The 20128-nt window shown below is 41.1% G+C and overlaps 1 gene segment (V, D, J or C); it reads left to right on the forward strand.

Moving 5' to 3' along the window:
- Nucleotides 1-507: 507 nt before the first annotated feature.
- On the forward strand, nucleotides 508-16557 carry LOC110538697 (Ig mu chain C region membrane-bound form-like). The segment is given in 5 exon segments: nucleotides 508-1225; nucleotides 13220-13516; nucleotides 14674-15015; nucleotides 15319-15618; nucleotides 16027-16557. Coding segments are annotated over 5 exon segments (1362 nt in total).
- The last annotated feature ends 3571 nt before the right edge of the window (nucleotides 16558-20128 follow it).

Genomic DNA, 20128 nt, shown 5'->3' on the forward strand with positions numbered 1-20128 from the left:
AATCAGTTTATCTTGTTTGTTCAAGCCTAGGCAGCGAAGGGTTGGATCCGGAAGACCTTAAGCTGAGACTTAGTAGTTTGGGGAGGCCTGAACAAACAAGACTTACTGGCACAGACAGACAGAAAACACAGGTATAAATACACAGGGGATGATGGGGAAGATGGGCGACAAGTGGAGGGGGGTGGAGTCAATCACAAAGACAGGTGATACAGATCAGGGTGTGACATTTCAGGTGTTATGGCAACTTTGTTTTGATCTCTATTGCTATTCAATATCACTCTTTTTGAATAAGGAATGAAATGATGGATAAGATGTAAAAAGTATGTCCTACGCTGCATTGTGTAATAAATGGTAAGAAATGGTAAGACAATGGAAGACAATGGAAGTGATGGGTGTAGAACCTACTTAATAGCCCAGTGCCAGCTATGGCCAACCTCCAGAGGGCGAGCTATGCAAACTTACTTCCCTTCCTACTCTGTATATAAAGCAGCATGTTGCCAACTCATCATTCAACTCATACAATAGTTAGAGTTATATGGCACTTCAGGAACCAGATTATGAATACCTGTGGGTTTGTTATTTTTTACACTAGCGTGAATGTTGGGTGAGTATGAAGCCAGGACATTTTCACCAGGAAAGTTACATTTGTTGAATTAATAATTTATTGAATGACCGCCGTAATGTTTTTAGTTTGCTGTGATGAGATGGATCAGTCACCTTCTCACACAACTGAAAGGCCAGTTCACCCTGACTGAGGACGTCTCCACAAGCACCCAGTTCGTAGAGGCCAAGAGTCTGAGATCAGAGGACTCTGCTGTTTATTATTGTGCTCGAGACACACCGCTGGGGCAGCTTCACCAAAACCACCCAGTCAAAAGTATGCCACAAATGCACACGCAATACCTCTGTGGCCCACCTAGTGGTCACTGCCCCTTCTTAGAGTTCCACTGTTCTACAGTATGATGTCCCAATACTGTACTATAATATGTAACACTCCACATTCTTACAAATTCTCTTTCATATTCCTGTAGTGCAAAGAACATTTATTTTACAATCTAAAGAGATGATGCACAACTCACTCTTTAAGTATAATTATACATGCTCATCTGTGCACGCTATCCTTAATCCACAACGGACGGTCAAAATGGATTGGCATTTCTTCATATACATTTGGATTATAAAATCTGACAAGATCAACTCTACTGGATGAAGACAAATTTCCAAGGTAAAAATAAGATAATTTATTGAATCAGAGAGATTTGTGATGACTCCAGGGAAATATGACAGGTACCTGATAGATGTATTGGTCTCTGGTGTGTGGAGAGGTTTTTGTATGGGTGTGTGTCATCGTGATAACTACGGGCGCACAGTGTTACAAACCATAACAAAAACCACTGTAGTGGAAATGGCTACCTACTTCATCTCATACGCAATTACAAAATAAACATTTAAACATCTACTCCAACTATTGGATTCCGACAACAGAATATATTTGTTTTAAATTAAAAAAGCAGTATTTTTAAATTTAAATAAGAACTAAAAATTAACTTAATCACTGTCTATAAAACTGTCCCAGCAAAGTTCTTTAATCCTTGCTATGATCAAAATGCCTGACAGAGCAAAATCTGAAAGCCCAAACTAATAAAATAGATTTTAATAAGTAGTTAAACATAATTTGACATACTGTTCATCAGATCAAAATCAATAGATCATGTTATGGTTGTTGTGAAAAGTTGCACATGTTTATTCCAGCTTTGGTCTTGCATAGAGTGGTGGGGAGGTTTTTGTACAGGGTTAAACCACTGTGTCATATAGCGGGTCACAATGATACAGTCCATGACAAAAACCTACCACCTCTACCAAGCACAGAGTGTGAGAGTGGTGACATATAAGGAACACAGACATATACATTCTGATTGTCTATAGGCAGTTAACCTACACGTGCTGGTACATTTATACACATCAACTCAAACAAATGTCCATACTCTTTAGGCCTACTTCAGACAAGAACAACTTTAAAACAGACATACACCGAGGAACAACTATTTTTATGTACACTGTAAATCATGTGATCTAAAAAAATTGCTTAAATTGAACTTCAATGGTTGTTGTAAATGACACAGAATAGGAAAAAGACATGTGCACATGGAGACATTGGAGGTTTCAGTGAGTTTAACGGAGGAATCTGTGGCTGTATGTGACATGGGTTTTTGTAATGGTGTGAGTCACTGTGTACGGGAATGGCCACAGTGATACACATCAATACTAAAACCTCTCCATAGACATGAGGGTTGACAGCATTGTACTGTGCAAACACTGACTACACTCTGGACCCATATGGGAGATCATTTCACTGCTATGAAATTGAATGGTCATATTCTAATCTTCATTTTCTCCGTTCCAGTATTGGTTGCTATTCTACTATTGTGTCCAATGTTTCTGATTTCATACTGATTCCTACTGTGCTGTTTTTAGCCAAAATGTTGTATGACAGCCATGTTTGTTTTTCTGACATGCCTGTCCATATAAATATACAGTAGCACTCTTTAAAGGTGGTCAGTCCTGACATTTCAGATGTAACAATCATGGTTATGACGTTGTCCAGACATATAGCTTTATTTACAGGAGGTATCAAATGCCAAGTCTCCTATTATAGTCATATCAAATACTGCCTTAGTCCAAAGAGTATTCCTTCTACTGTAACATCATTTAGAAACATTCTATATCGCCAACTACTGATATACAGGTATAGCGATGCACTCCATCTGAGTTTAGTTGGTAGGCTACATCAAGGATTGATTGATGATGATGCTTTTATGTTTCCTCCATAAAGACGTTGAAACCACATTGTTCATAATCAATTGTTGGGAAACAGTGTTGTACAGAACTCAACAGATGCTTCCTTTTGATATTGAGCGAAAGGGCATCGATGTCTGATGTTTCACACAGCCACCCTCACGACAGTGTAAATTCCCAGTCTAGACAGGAGAGGGGTTTTTGTACAGGGATGTATCACAGTGCAGAATAACGGCCACAGTGATATAGCCCATGACAAAAACTCTTCCCCATTGATGCAGATGCTGGAGTTAGAGTGTGTGTTAGGGCAGAAACTAGGTGAAGAGCGTAGTGTGTGTTTCTCATACGTTTGGTTCACCATGGTTGATATATTCATAGGTAGTTACTGTATCTTTAATTATACTGTTTTATCAACATATTTATCACCTGTTAATTATGGAGAAACATTTATCGATGAGAATTGGACATAAAGTTGGTATGAAGTGGAAAACCAGTTTATGCATAAACATGATTTCCAATTCTATTATGATAGATTTTTTAAGGTTGATTGTTAATGAAAGTTTATTGGGGGAAAACTATGGTGTCAATGTTGGAGATAAAATAACAAATAGTTTTATTGAGGGAGTCGCTATGTGGCATGAGATTTTGTACTGGCATGTATCACTGTGTACACTGGGAGCCACAATGATATACACCAGTACAAAAACCTCAGCACAAGTGGTTACCTCTCATGACAGATCATACTGGAATGGTCAAAATACACCTTATATTTTACCTTTATTTAACTAGGCAAGTCAGCTAAAAACAAATTCTTATTTCAATGACAGCCTAGGAACAACCATTGAATTCTGTCTGCACTTTTAAACATTCTCACATCGCATCTCGCATTTTTTTTAAATATTATGTTCATGACTTTAATCATCATATTTGGAAAAACAATGAATTGTCTGGACTTAAGAAAGTAACATATTGACATTTTAAAGTAAAACTATTTGTCACATATAGATGTTTCGACAAATGTCAAATTTTCACTGCAAACGAAGAAAAAAAATTGCATAAATACATTATCCTTACTGTGAGAGCATTTGACGTGGGTTTTTGTAATGGTGTGTGCCACTGTGTATGGGGGCAGCCACAGTGATACACACCACTACGAAAACCTCAGCCCATGTACTGGTCATGGCAGCACATACTTACTGAAACCTCAACAGACTCTGTGCCAAGTGACTGCTTAGCGGACTGCTTATAAGACAAAACCTGGCCCAATACAAAAATATTCAGTGCAGATTTAGTGCACTGATTACAAATATCAAATACTGATATTCAACTGTGCATTACACAGACCTTATACCATAGTTATACATACTTTCAAAAATACTTATTGTTTTCTTTAGTTACAGTGGAAGTTGGAAGTTTACATACACTTAGGTTGGAGTCATAAAAACTTGTTTTTCAACCACATTTCTTGATAACAAAGTATAGTGTTGGCAAGTTGGTTAGGACATCTAATTTTTAGGACAAGTAATTTTTCCAACAATTGTTTACAGACAGATTATTTCACTTATAACTCACCGTATCACAATTCCAGTGGGTCAGAAGTTTACATACACTAAGTTGACTGTGCCTTTAAACTGCTTGGAGAAATGTCTTCTGGTCTGGTGAAACAAAAATAAAACTGTTTGGCCATAATGACCAGGAAAAAAGGGGATGCTTGCAAGCCGAAGAACACCATCCCAACCGTGAAGCACGGGGGTGGCAGCATCATGTTGTGGGGGTGCTTTGCTGCAGGAGGGACTGGTGCACTTCACAAAATAGATGGAATCATGAGGAAAGGAAATTATGTGGATATATTGAAGCAACATCTCAAGACATCAGTCGGAAAGTTAAAGCTTGGTTGCAAATGGGTCTTCCAATTGGACAATGACCCCAAACATACTTCCAAAGTTGTGGCAAAATGGCTTAAGGACAACAAAGTCAAGGTATTGGAGTGGCCATCACAAAGCCCTGATCTCAATCCTATAGAAAATTTGTGGACAGAACTGAAAAAGCGTGTGCGAGCAAGGAGACCTAGAAACCTGACTGAGTTACACCAGCTCTGTCAGGAGGAATGGGCCACAATTCACCCAACTTATTGTGGTCAAGGTCGTGAAAGGCTACCCAAAACGTTTGACCCAAGTTAAACAATTTAAAGGCAATGCTACCAAATACTAATAGAGTGTATGTAAAATTCTGACCCACTGGGAATGTGATGAAAGCAATTAAAGCTGAATTAAATCATTCTCTCTATTTACATTTTTACTCTACATTTCACATTCTTAAAATAAAGTGGTGATCCTAATTGACCTAAAACAGGGAATTTGTACACGGATTAAACGTCAGGAATTGTGAAAAACTGAATTTAAATGCATTTGGCTAAGGTGTATGTAAACTTCCGAATTCAACTGTATGACAAAAGGTAACTACAACTGTAATATCAAAATACCAATGGGTCGACACTTTTCTTAGCTGAGCTACGCCGATCTGAAAATATTTGCCATATAATTTGCTCAGTCATATTCACAATAAGAGGTAGCAGTGGTAGGTCTTTAATAATTTGTTGAACAAGTAACTAAATTTGCAATAATTGTTTACATTGTCATATCATTTGTCATAAACTGATGTTGATGTATGGATGGACAGAAACATAGATTAACATACAAATGAATGATGATTAAAATAAAATAACAGACAAAGTGGGAACATTTTGGCCTTGTGGTAGAACGTATCCACACTGGATATTATTTATGTAATGACAGGAAACCAGCCATGTCATTCACCACACTGAGGGAACAGGTGCTTCCTCATAACATAGGCACACTGACTGAAATCTTTTCTGGACTGAGAGTAGATAGAGCCCTCTGAAACAACCACTATTTTATGAAACTAAGTAATGAAACCAACTAATCTAAGTCAGCAAGCATTCAGACTTTAGCCTCACAGGGTTGGTCTTCAATTGTACTGTCAAAGTTAATCTTAAATATATTTATATCAAATGTTTTTAGTAGGCACAGTTATCCAGAGCAATTAGGGTAAAGTGCCTTGCTCATGGGCACATTGACAGACTTTTCACTTAGTCTTCTTGGGGATTTGAACCAGTGACCTTTTGGTTACTGATCCAATTATCTTAACTGCTAGGCTACCTGTCATTCAAATAACAACCAAATTCTTGTTTTTGAGAAAATGTATGCCATTATGTAGCTAGAGAGTCCACACGCCTGGCACACCACTGAACTCAGTCCCTGAAGGCAAGGATGACAACTGGCAGATACTGCAGCCTACGGAGTTGGATATCATTTTACTACATGCCGTACAGCTCTGGAACTAGAAAAGTTATGTGGCACTGCAGTGTGATCAAAACAACTGTCACAAAGTGCTAACATGTCCTCCCCTCCCTCAACCCACATTATTAGTCAACACACAACACAATATTTGCCATTTCATGTTTGACTGACATTAAGAAGGGCTAGGTATAAGCTAAAGATCTCTTCCCTGCAGTGATGTAGTCAAGTCACTAAACCTTGAGTCCAAGTCGAGTCTCTCGAGTTCGAGTCAGAGTCCTTGAGTTCAAAGTCGAGTAATACGGAATTACAATACGGAAATCGGTATTGCAAATCAGTCAAGCTAATTCAGGACCTACTGTACTGTAACTATGTTGAATTAAGCAAAGGAGAGAGAATTTCTGACAACAAACACAGCATTGGTTCACCTCCTACCTCAATAACCGCAATTAGTACGTCACACTTTGAGGCAAGTTCAGAGGAGTCCCCATAACCAGCGGTGTCCCACTCCTACATGCTCCCACTTGACCAGATCTACAGACAACACAGTGTCCAATTCCACTGCCACGCAGACGTCACACAGGTGAACATGAAAACAAATCCTGACACATCATCTGCTTTGTCAACATTGTCCAACTGTCTGGAAGAGGTCAAATCTCGGATGCAGAACAACCTCCTCCAACTCAACAGCAGCAAGACATAAGCAATGCTGATAAGCACACCCCAGCAGATCACCAACTCCTGCAGCATCCGCCCTGCCATAGATGGCCACATCATCCCACTCACGTCAGTCATCCCTAATTTTGGTGTGAAATTCGACCCGTCTCTCTCCTTCCATGCCCACATAAGTCACTTCTGTAAAATGTCATTCGTTCAACTGAAGAACATTTCCCTGTTGCTCCTCCTTGACCAGAGTGATGGTGTTGTGTGTCCATGAAGTAGAGGAGCTGTTGCTCCTCCTTGACCAGAGTGATGGTGTTGTGTGTCCATGAAGTAGAGGAGCTGTTGCTCCTCCTTGACCAGAGTGATGGTGTTGTGTGTCCATGTCAGGTTCTCTGTGATTTGGATGCAGAGGAACTTGAAGTCACTGACTCTTGCCACAGCAGTCCCATCGATGTGGATTGGGCATATCCTTCTCCCTGCTTCCTGAAGTTGACAATCACTTCTTTCTTTTTGCTGATATTGAAGGATAGGTTGTTGTTCTGGAAACGCACTGCTAGGTCTCTTACCTCTTCCCTTGTCTCATCACTGTTGTTGATCAGGCCTACAACCGTGGTGTCATCTGAAAACTTGGTGATGGAGTTGGTGTCGTGTCTGGCCCCGTGTTAAGAGTCAGTGTAGTGGAGGTATTTTTGAGAGTCAGTGTAGTGGAGGAGTTGTTGCCAATCCTCAGCTGTTGTAGCCTGTGGTCTGCCTGTCAGGAAGTCCAGTATCCAGTTGCAAAGGACGGAGTCTAGACCCAGGGCCCGAGCTTGGAGGGAACAATGGTATTGAATGCTGAACTCTAGTTAATGAACAGCATTCTCACATAGGTGTTCCTCTTGTTCAGGTGTGATAGAGCTGTATGGTTTGCAATGGAGATGGCATCTTGAGTGGATCTGTTGGAGTGTTAAGCAAATTGGAGTGGGTCTAGTGTGTCTGGCATGCTGGCCTTGATGTGTGCCAGCCTTTCAAAGGACTTTATGATGACAGGGGTGAGTGCAACGGGGTCATTTAGGCATGTCAGCTTGGTTTTCTTGGGCACTGGAATGATTGTAGTCTTCTAATTGTTTCTATAGAGACGACCAATTAAGTGATGGTTGGCCATGAATGTTTTTTGGCCTAATGTCTGTGTTAAGCGTTGACCTAGATTATACATATCAAATTCGGGAATGATGGCCACCACTCACGACCAACTACCAGCAAATGTGTGGAAACAAGGAACAGAGATTTTGACCAATGATTGTCAATCCTGTGTGTCACCAAGGTATCACACCCAAAGTATCTGGAAATAAATAGCCCTATGTTAAGGGATTTTTTTATCAATAATGACTAATTATGTATACATTTCAATCAGGACTGACTAATCAGAATACTATCATGTTACTGTATAGATGTATGAATTTTCTTTTTATCCTAGTACTGAATACAATGTGTGTAATTATAATCAAGAAGTAGAACAATGACTGTCTGTTCCTTGGTAGAAATCAATGAACTCATTGCCAGACTGGCTAGAATGCTTATCTACACAGGGAGACCTTGGCTCGGGTCATAAAGGATCTAAATTAGGAGAGACGATGTAGGAAGGCTTGAGAACTACACAGCCTTTGTACCGGGGTGAAGAGACGGGACAGTTCGAAAACTAATGATGTCATTTTCAGTTTATAACCTGTGGTAAACTGTATCATGTTCAGTACTGTCAAGGTTTTCTGTATGAGAAGGAGAGTCAGACCAGAATGCAGCGTGTCGATAGCGATTCATGTTTAATGAAAAAAACACACTAAACACAAACACTACAAAACAATAAACGTAACGAAAACCGAAACAGCCTATACTTGTGTACATACACACAGAACAAGGACATCAAGACACTAAGGACAATCACCCACAAAACCCAACACCAAACAGGCTACCTAAATATGGTTCCCAATCAGAGACAATGACGAACACCTGCCTCTGTTTGAGAACCATATCAGGCCAAACATAGAACTAGACAAACTAGACATGAAACATAGAATGCCCACTCAGCTCACACCCTGACCAACCAAAACATAGAAATATACAAAGTAAACTATGGTCAGGTCAGGGTGTGACAGTACACCCCCCCTCCCCCCTCCCCCTCCCCCCCCAAGGTGCGGACTCCGACCGCAAAACCTGAACCTATAGGGGAGGGTCTGGGTGGGCATCTGTCCGCGGTGGCGGCTCTGGTGCTGGCCCCCACTTCACCTTAGTCTTCCCCCACCTTATCCTCTTCCGTGGCCTCCTCACCATGGCAACTCTTCTCAATGGACAGAGGGACGGCAGCTCGGGACAGAGGGGCGGAAGCTCTGGACAGAGGGGCGGCAGCTCCTGGCTGACTGGCGACCCCTGGCTGACTGGCAGATCTGGAAGAGTCTGGTCGACTGGCAGATCTGGAAGAGTCTGGTCGACTGGCAGATCTGGAAGAGTCTGGTCGACTGGCAGATCTGGAAGAGTCTGGTCGACTGGCAGATCTGGAAGAGTCTGGTCGACTGGCAGATCTGGAAGAGTCTGGTCGACTGGCAGATCTGGAAGAGTCTGGTCGACTGGCAGATCTGGAAGAGTCTGGTCGACTGGCAGATCTGGAAGAGTCTGGTCGACTGGCAGATCTGGAAGCTCCATGCTGACTGGCTGCTCCATGCTGACTGGCTGCTCCATGCTGACTGGCTGCTCCATGCTGACTGGCAGCTCTGGCTGCTCCATGCTGACTGGCTGCTCCATGCTGACTGGCTGCTCCATGCTGACTGGCTGCTCCATGCTGACTGGCTGCTCTGGCTGCTCCATGCTGACTGGCGGCCCTGGCTGCTCCATGCTGACTGGCGGCCCTGGCTGCTCCATGCTGACTGGCGGCCCTGGCTGCTCCATGCTGACTGGCGGCCCTGGCTGCTCCTTGCAGACTGGCGGCCCTGGCTGCTCCTTGCAGACTGGCGGCTCTGGCGGCATCCTGCAGACTGGCAGCTTTGGCGGCATCCTGCAGACTGGCAGCTCCTTGCAGACTGGCAGCTCCTTGCAGACTGGCAGCTCCTTGCAGACTGGCAGCTCCTTGCAGACTGGCAGCTCCTTGCAGACTGGCAGCTCCTTGCAGACTGGCAGCTCTGAACAGGCGGGAGACTCCGGCAGCGCTGTAGAGGAGGAAGGCTCTAACAGCGCTAAACAGGCGGGAGACTCCGACAGCGCTGGAGAGGAGGAAGGCTCCGGCAGCGCTGGACAGGCGAGGCGCACTGTAGGCCTGATGCGTGGTGCTGGCACTGGTGGTACTGGGCCAGCCGGAGGGCTGGGGTGTGGAGGTGGTACTGGAAAGACCGCACTGGAGCTCTTGAGCACCGAGCCTGCCCAACCTTACCTGGTTGAATGCTCACGGTCGCCCTGCCAGTGCGGCGAGGTGGAATAGCCCGCACTGGGCTATGCAGGCGAACCGGAGACACCGAGCGCAAGGCTGGTGCCATGTAAGCCGGCCCAAGGAGACGCACTGGGGACCAGCTGCGTAGAGCCGGCTTCATGGCACTTGGCTCGATGCTCACTCTAGCCCGGCCGATACGCAGAGCTGGAATGTACCGCACTGGGCTATGCACCCGCACTGGAGACACCGTGCGCACCACAGCATAACACGGTGCCTGCCCGGTCTCTCTAGCCCCCCGGTAAGCACAGGGAGTTTGCGCAGGTCTCCTACCTGGCGTAGCCATACTCCCTGTTAGCCCCCCCCCCCCCAATAAATTTTTGGGGCTGCCTCTCGGGCTTCCTTGCCAACCGTGTTCCCTCATATCGCCGGCTCCTTTCTCCGGCTGCCTCTGCTCTCCTAAGTGCCTCCACCTGTTCCCATGGGAGGCGATCTCTTCCAGCCAGTATCTCCTCCCAAGTGTAACAGCCCTTGCCATCCAAAACGTCCTCCCATGTCCATTCCTCTTTACGCTGCTCCTGCCTGTTGACACGCCGCTTGGTCCAGTTGTGGTGGGTGATTCTGTCACGGTTTTCTGTATGAGAAGGAGAGTCGGACCAAAATGCAGCGTGTCGATTGCGATTCATGTTTAATGAAAAACACACTAAACACAAACACTACAAAACAATAAACGTAACGAAAACCGAAACAGCCTATACTTGTGTACATACACACAGAACAAGGACACTAAGGACAATCACCCACAAAACCCAACACCAAACAGGCTACCTAAATATGGTTCCCAATCAGAGACAATGACGAACACCTGCCTCTGATTGAGAACCATATCAGGCAAAACATAGAACTAGACAAACTAGACATGAAACATAGAATGCCCACTCAGCTCACACCCTGACCAACCAAAACATAGAAATATACAAAGTAAACTATGGTCAGGGTGTGACAAGTACTCTCCAGAATAAATGCTGCTGATTGATTTTGAGACTGGTCTCTGTCCATTTTATGCAAATAAGAGCCTTACAAATTCTTAGGAATTGACAGTGTTTCATTTTAATTGGGTATTAAAACATGTAGGAATTTAATTCCTGTAACACCTTATCAGGATTAATAACTATCAAGATGATGCTCAAGATGCTTCCCATACATCAACATTCACAACAGATTGAGAGTGAGCCCCTGTTTTCTCTAAAAGGACAGGAATAAAAATATGCTCACACTTTCATCCAAAGTTAACTTCATGCAACACTTCCGTTTTGATGGGAAGTGCATCTCCCCAGGGAAGGAGCCAACCATCAAGATGCCACAAAATAAAGTTCATGAAGCAATAGTTTGAAATGAATTGGGTTTTTAGTTTAGGGGCAGATAAACAATTATCACTGTGATTACTATTTCGACTACTGGGGGAAAGGGACCCAAGTCACGATAACTTCTGGTAAGTAGCCTTAACATTCAGACCTAAAGAGGTTATTTAATTATTGACACATAACTAGTGACTATTTGGGTTATTTTGACTGATTTTGTACGAAGTATTGGTCAGACCATTCACTGTGACAACTACTTTGACTACTGGGGGAAAGGGACCATGGTGACCGTGTCCACAGGTAAAACAAAAACATATTCTGTTTATTTTTACATTATTATTGAGGTTGGAGTTTGAGTTAAAAGTCCCTCTCTCCTAAAGGCTTGAAATATTTATTTTTGGTCTTCACTTGCGGTAGTTTTTGTGCGTGGCACGTATTGAAAGATTGCACTGTGACAATGCTTTTGACTACTGGGGGAAAGGCACAATGGTTACCGTTTCATCAGGTAAGAAAAAGCATTATGATTTCATCAAATGTGTCAGTGATCATTCGAAAAGTCAAATACATGTGGTTTTTATACAACTCGATTCTAGGCTTCATTTAGTCAATTTGCTAAATTGAATTGAGGATCAAAAACAGTAACGGTAGGCCCACTCTATAACAAAGGCATATTCATAATCTGGACAAAAACAACTGAAATTCGTTGATGTGATTTTAAAACGAACCTTTAAAAAGTATGATGGATGATTTTAAATATCGAACTACATTGGCACAGGTTTTTGTGCATAGCCTGTATTGGTTATTTGCACTGTGACTACGGTTTTGACTACTGGGGGAAAGGGACAATGGTTACTGTTTCATCAGGTGAGACTTTCAATTGAAAATGCTGTAATCTTACAAATACATTTTGAAGCCGTTTATATCCTTCTGCTTTAGGTTATTATATTAAAGGTTTGTCACTTTTAATCTGCAATGGAATTAAGATACATGTCTATAATGAAGCCTTTTTGAATTAAAGTGTGCCAAACAAACTTAAAGTAAAACATCATAACCTAACATTACAGTAAACGTAAATATCAGAAAGTATACAAAATAATTGTGTTCCTTTTGCGCATTTTGGTTAAGAATGGGAATAAGAGGGTATAGTAGTATCTGGGGAGAATGCTTTTTATGCCACTTGTCAAGGTAATTGAACACAGTGCTACGCTGCTTTTGACTATTGGGGTCAGGGTACAATAGTAACCGTTTCAGGTAAGAATCTAATTTTGGTTGATGCAAGGTATAGTTCATAGTGGAAAATGATCGCTTAAATTTAAGGACAAATATTTAATCAATAAAAATATTTATGTTTAATCAATCAAAACGTATATAGCCTACAGTCTTAACTACCTGTCTTTTATCAGTGGATATTGTATTTTACGTTTTTGATAACACATTCAACTCGGTGTAACCTATGTGCATGTATTTGGAGTGAACAATATCCTACCCTGGTAATAAATCATCATGTATTAAACCTAGCCTACTAAATGAATGTTAAATAACCTGACAACGTAAAATAGAACAGGTCCTTAGAATTGTTAACTATTTTATTTGGTCAGTGTTGGTTGATTTATGTATTTATTTTTTAATGGTGTATTCTATAAAACTGTTGGGCTTTATGGAGTATTTGTAACACATTATTTATCTTACAGCCTCATCAACTGCTCCGACTTTGTTCCCTCTTGCGCAATGTGGCTCCGGGACCGGAGATATGATGACTCTGGGTTGCATTGCCACTGGCTTCACGCCTGCCTCCCTCACCTTCAAATGGAATGACGAAGGCGGGAATTCCCTGACTGATTTCGTTCAGTACCCTGCGGTCCAAACCGGTGGAAGCTACATGGGAGTCAGTCAACTCCGTGTAAAGAGAGCAGACTGGGACAGTAAAAAATTTGAGTGCGCCGTGGAACATTCTGCTGGATCAAAGAAAGTACCAGTGAAAAAACAACGTAAGATGTATTTGTTTATCCATTTAATTACATATGTCACAAAAAATAATAATAATATATTATTGAGTTTAATGTATTTATATCCATGTAGCCTATTAATCTACTAATTTCGTAAAAAACAGCCTCTGTGATAATCATAATTTGCTGGTAATTTTATGTTTAGTTTTGTTGAAAGACACATTTTTAGAAATCAAAATATTGAAGACAATAAGCTTATGAAATCTGAATAAGACTTAAAAATTGCACATGTTTTAGCTGGAAAATTCCACTGCTGAAATTATGGACTATACAGCCTAGGGTACAATAATTTTGATGCCTACATATTACAATTGTTATCAACGCACATGCAGTAATTTAGTAACACCTAAATCATTTAGTAACACCTAAATTACCTGACACCTTCCGCAAATTAAACAATAAATGCATTAAAACGTAGTCATTGCTAATTGCCGTTCACTGTAACAATCAACATGTGTGTCACTGTCACCCACTGTAGAATAAACCATTTAGGCCAAGGTATAAACATTGATAGGTGTCAGTCTAGTTGTGGTGAATGTGCTATGGCACTAGGATGAGGGTTGGTTGGAGTGGCTGTAGCTTGCCCCTTTAGTTGCTGACTATTTAAGTCATCTCCCCTAAGAAGACATGCATCAAACAGTGTTGAGCTCTTTTTGCTTTCGTCTGCCAGCATAATTATTCTATGTCCACAGTCTAAGACGGTATATACTTTGATATACACTTTTTAAAAATGAAAGAATATTTACTTGAATAGTACCGATTCAAAGTTTGGTAACAGAATGACAGCACAAACCGTCATTCTGTTACCAAATTTTGTGTCTTCACTGTTCTTCAAGTAAATGTGTTTTTGTCAAATTTTCTGTGGAAATTGTAAAAATGAGTCCTTGTGGATAGAGTTGCATGGTTTGTTTAACTTTGCAATCTCTGATTTTAGTTTGAAAAACATTTTAGAAGTGAAATATCGGAGTCTCACTGTCACTCTGTTACCATGACATTTCCCATAAGCTGTTTAGCTGTTCTATTCATCTTTACTGCGCATGTGTAGCCTATGCCAGCTTCTGCAAATGTATGTTGTTTTCACTCTGCTTCTGCATATATATATATATATATATATATATGTGTGTATGTTTGTTTTTTAGCGGAATATCTGCAGCAGCCGTCTCTTTACGTAATGACCCCCTCTAAAGAGGAGATGTCAGAAAATAAGACGGCTTCCTTCGCCTGCTTTGCCAATGACTTTTCACCCCGTACACACACAATCAAATGGATGAGGATGGAAAAAGGAACAGAACAAGAAGTTGTATCTGATTTCAAGAGTTCTTGTGAGAGTGAGAAGAAGAGTGAGACAACTCTGTACAGCACAACCAGCTATCTCAGAGTCAATGAGAGTGAGTGGAAGAGTGAAGAAGTAACATTCACTTGCGTGTTTGAGAACAAAGCTGGAAATGTGAGGAGAACTGTGGGCTACACTTCATCAGATGGTGAGTAAAATACATCAGATTATCTTCTCTTGGTATCTCATTAAAGGAGCATCAAGAAGCAGGGCTTTTGTGACAGAGCTCTAGGCCAGATTGAAAAGTTAGCACATTTTTCTAATTAGCACTTAAAGGTTTTTCTTAAATTGCATAAAAATAGCCCATGCATGAAAAGGGATTGATTGTGACCAGCCAGCTGGAGGGAAAACAGAATAGCCTACATTGATCCAAAACATACAAACTGTTTACATTTTAATTGCTGTTGTCACAAACAGCTTGGTGAACATTCCTTACATCCTTTCTCAGCAGGTCCAGTCCATGGACATTCAGTAGTCATTACGATCATCGAGCCGTCTCTTGAGGATATGCTTATGAACAAAAAAGCGCAGCTTGTGTGTGATGTCAATGAACTAGTTCCTGGCTTCCTGAGCGTCAAATGGGAAAATGACAATGGAAAGACCTTAACCAGCCGAAAGGGTGTCACTGACAAAATTGCCATACTTGACATCACTTATGAGGACTGGAGCAATGGGACAGTATTCTACTGCGCTGTAGATCACATGGAAAACCTGGGGGACTTGGTAAAGAAAGCCTACAAGAGGGAGACCGGTAAGACAAACTGCTTTGGTTTCCCTCTCACTTTTCTTTTTACTTAATTGGGATTCCATATTTACAATGTTTCAAAACCTATTAAACAGATATCCAATTGTCCATCATGTGGGAATTAAAAATGATGATAGGAGATTGTGTAGACTAGTGAAAAGTGACTTTAATTGTCAGAGTTGCAAAGAACCAAATGGAGCTGATAGCAATTTGATCTGATTAAATCAGATGATGACTGACTGCAAAATGACAAAATGCTTGTCTATGGAGGGTCCCTTTGATCTCTCAAGACAAAACTCCTGTGAGGGAAGACATTGTTTGATTGGCTTAATATAGGCAGCACTTAGCTAAATGTAAATTGTTTGCCAAGTACTTGCATGGGGAGAAGCGCTGACTGTTCTCTCATGCTTCCAGGAGGAGTTCCACAGCGTCCATCTGTCTTTCTGCTGGCTCCAGCAGAACAAACTAGTGATAATACGGTGACCCTGACTTGCTACGTCAAAGACTTCTACCCCAAGGACGTTTTAGTGGCTTGGCTTGTTGACGATGAGCCGGTGGAGAGAACGAGCAGTTCAGCATTGTACCAATTCAACACCACTAGCCAGATTCAATCAGGAAGGACCTACTCTGTCTACAGTCAGCTCACATTTAGCAATGACTTGTGGAAGAACGAAGAAGTGGTCTATAGCTGTGTAGTTTACCACGAAAGCATGATCAAGTCCACAAAAATTCTTATGAGAACCATTGACAGAACCTCAAACCAACCCAACCTAGTTAACCTCAGCTTGAATGTGCCTCAGAGATGCATGGCCCAGTAGAGGTTGTGTTGTGTTTTGTTGATGTGTGTTGCTGCGTGTTACCTCTGCTGTTTGTGTCAGTGACATAACATGTTGTGTGTCTTTTAAGTGCAGAATCAAAATCCAAATAAAAACTTTAAATCATTAATCCTGTTTATGTACTGTATGTCATGCAGTTCCTACTCATGTCTGTCCCGTCTCCCCACTTTTGTGCATAGCTTCAGTATCTCTGTTTGGGGAAAATGTCAACTCTCACACTACTAGAACTAATGATAAAGTGACAATACAAGTCAAGCAAAGTATTGATGCTTCACATTTGCAATCAGGCCAAATTACCATGCAATTTTTCTGTAATAGAGTATTGGTGGACACTGAATAATGTATTAGTATAAAGCTTATTTTGCACACATTGTCTTATACACAATAGAGAAGTGATATACACGCACATTGTTAAAATGTTCCCCTGATGACAGGAATGAACTATGGAAGTGTAGCTCTAGCATTAGCAACCCAGTTATCTGCTGTTTCAGATATTCTCCTCATGTTTTTGGTGTAATCAGATGTAGTGCATTGAACTTAATCAGGCTGTCCTGTCTTCTTGTTGTTTGGCTTTGTGTGCTTCTGTTCCCGCTACTGGGTCTCACCTATAGAAATGCTATATGCCTGTTCTATTGATTCAAGTCTACCACCATGGGTTTGGAAATGGATGAGATATGACTAGGGTTCGTTCACAAGAAGCAAGCCAAGCCAAGTAGAAGTTGGAAGTCCCCATTGATCGGCAAGTGTGCCGTTTGGCCAAAGCAAGTCAGGGTCACCTTCACTGCTGGTTTGATATCCTCATGTTTTAGATTTTCAATGTGTTTTATTTGTTAAGTAATAACTCAGTAATTGATGAAAGGTCATAGGGGGTGAGGCAGAAAAAACATGCTCAAGTCCAATAGACAAAGTATGCTTTCAATTTTTTTCTCACGTCCTACCGAATATGGTATTATCTATGATTGATACCGGAGACAGTATTATCTATGACTGATACCAGAGACAGTATTATCTATGACTGATACCGGAGACAGTATTATCTATGACTGATACCAGAGACAGTATTATCTATGACTGATACCGGAGACAGTATTATCTATGACTGATACCGGAGACAGTATTATCTATGACTGATACCGGAGACAGTATTATCTATGACTGATACCGGAGACAGTATTATCTATGACTGATACCGGAGACAGTATTATCTATGACTGATACCTGAGACAGTATTATTTATGATTGATACCGGAGACAGTATTATCTATGACTAATACCGGAGACAGTATTATCTATGATTGATACCAGAGACAGTATTATCTATGACTGATACCGGACACAGTATTATCTATGACTGATACCGGAGAAAGTATTATCTATGACTGATACCGGAGACAATATTATCTATGACTGATACCGGAGACAGTATTATCTATGACTGATACCGGAGACAGTATTATCTATGACTGATACCGGAGACAGTATTATCTATGACTGATACCGGAGACAGTATTATCTATGACTGATACCGGAGACATTATTATCTATGATTGATACCGGAGACAGTATTATCTATGACTAATACCGGAGACAGTATTATCTATGACTGATACCGGAGACAGCTGTACTATGCATTGTTTCCCATAAAACAGTTCAAAGTATACCCATTCCAACCGTTTGACACTTATTGATAGCCCATTTAGATCTGTAATGAACAGTAAGGGTAGGCTACATGCAAAACTCCCCCTTGTTAACAATATGGCTGGAGCGATGGCGGAACTAAGATCTATGACAAATACTTTCAGATTTCTTAGGAGCCATCAAGAAGTGTCCAGAAGTTGGGGTTTGTGATTGGGTTTCAGACTGGGCACCAGAGTGATGAGTAACTGTTTTGACTGCCTACTGACACTGTTCTCATATCCACATGCAGATTGTCTCGTGTTGACTGACTGTCCATGCAGCAACACCATGGAAACCGACAGGGACAGCATGGGAAAAACAGCCTTCACCTTCATCATACTCTTCCTCATAACTCTGCTGTATGGCGTTGGAGCAACTGCCATCAAGGTAATGCCTTGTTGGGAATCTGTGGTTTTTACTAAATGGGATAAGCTTTTGTCAGATTTGACTTTTTTGTAGCAGGTTAGGGGAAAGGGGGATACCTAGTCAGTTGTCTTGCACATTTAACCCAACCCCTCTGAATCATAGAGGTGCAGGGGGCTGCCATAATCAACATCCACATTTTCAGAGCTGAGGGAAATGTGGGTTAGCTGCCTTCCTTGCTCAGGGGCAGAACAACAGATTTTTACCTTGTCAGCTCAGGGACTCAAACCAGCAACCTTTCGGTTACTGACCCAATGCTCTAACCACTAGGCTACCTGCCGCAGCAAGTTAGGAGAATTAACGTAGCAGGTTAGGAGAATTAGGATAAGGTTAGGAAAGAGGTTAGGGTTAGCTAAAATGACAAAAATAAAGTTAACTTGACAAAAGCTGTATCCCTTCTAGCCATGACCGTAGTGTGGGAAGAGTAGAGGGAAAGGAATACATTTTGGTTTTGAAAGTTCCATAGTCTGTATGGATCCACATTCAAACAAACAATCCATGTATGCGTGGTAGAACTTTCAGTAGCAACATGAACAGATTCTAGCAAGACATGAATGTACACATAGGCCTATTTTGTGTGTTGCAATTCTCTGCAAGAGGCATACTAGTGAGAGGGAGTACAGTAATAACCTAAATATATTATATATAACTTACATTATAACTATATTATTATATAGGCCTAATAGTTATATTACATATAAGTATAGTTAATTACACAAGTCATTTTTTTGAAGTGTCAGCTAACAAAAATAATAATTGCATCTAAATAGATGTCACAATTATTGTAAGTAATTTAAGTGAACAAATGTTTGCTTCTTATTTCAGGTGAAATGAAGAAACTGAGTTTGAAGTACTTGAAGAAGATATTACTTTTCATACTTACAATACAGTATATGAATGGATACAATACATGTAACTGTTCTCCTGCTTGTCTTTATTGTTGATTTTGTTTGAATAGTTCAACTGTAGAGGTTAGATTTGTAAATATTTCATTGTGCCTTTTTAAACTATTAAGATAATAAAGTGTAACTGAAGTGAACAACAGTGTATTGTTCTTCCCTTAGCATTTCTCCATTCATTACAAAGAACATGCAGCTAGAATGATGCATTCTAATATATTATAAACATTGAAGAAACACATTTATTAATTACGGTTACATTAGTATACGTTTTTTAAAGTTATTTTAGAACTGCGTGGCTGTTGTGATGTGTGGATGAATCTACAGTAAGTAATCTACATCTTATTTTTGCTGGATGCTGTTTGTGCACTGGGTTCTGCATGAACACATCTGGAATCAGTGGGCCTTGCTAAACTTGGTATGCAAACTATTCAGAAATAGCTTGATGGGTTGTCAAAACAACGAAAGTGTAACACCGAGTGGTAAGAAGTTACATAACAGAAATGTAGAAGAGAACTCTTCATGCAGATAGCTCAGAAACATGCAAATGGCAACTGATTTCCTTAAGCAGAAGTAGACCTCACACCTGGCTTCTAATACACACGGTTGCTCAACATGTTTCACTTCTGTTTTTTGGGATGCTTTTTTGGGACCAGGGTGTTACCCCACGCTTCCGCCTGC

The sequence above is a fragment of the Oncorhynchus mykiss genome, chromosome 12 (genome assembly GCF_057628025.1).
Source record: "Oncorhynchus mykiss isolate SJ-2025 chromosome 12, ASM5762802v1, whole genome shotgun sequence".
Classification (NCBI taxonomy): domain Eukaryota; kingdom Metazoa; phylum Chordata; class Actinopteri; order Salmoniformes; family Salmonidae; genus Oncorhynchus; species Oncorhynchus mykiss.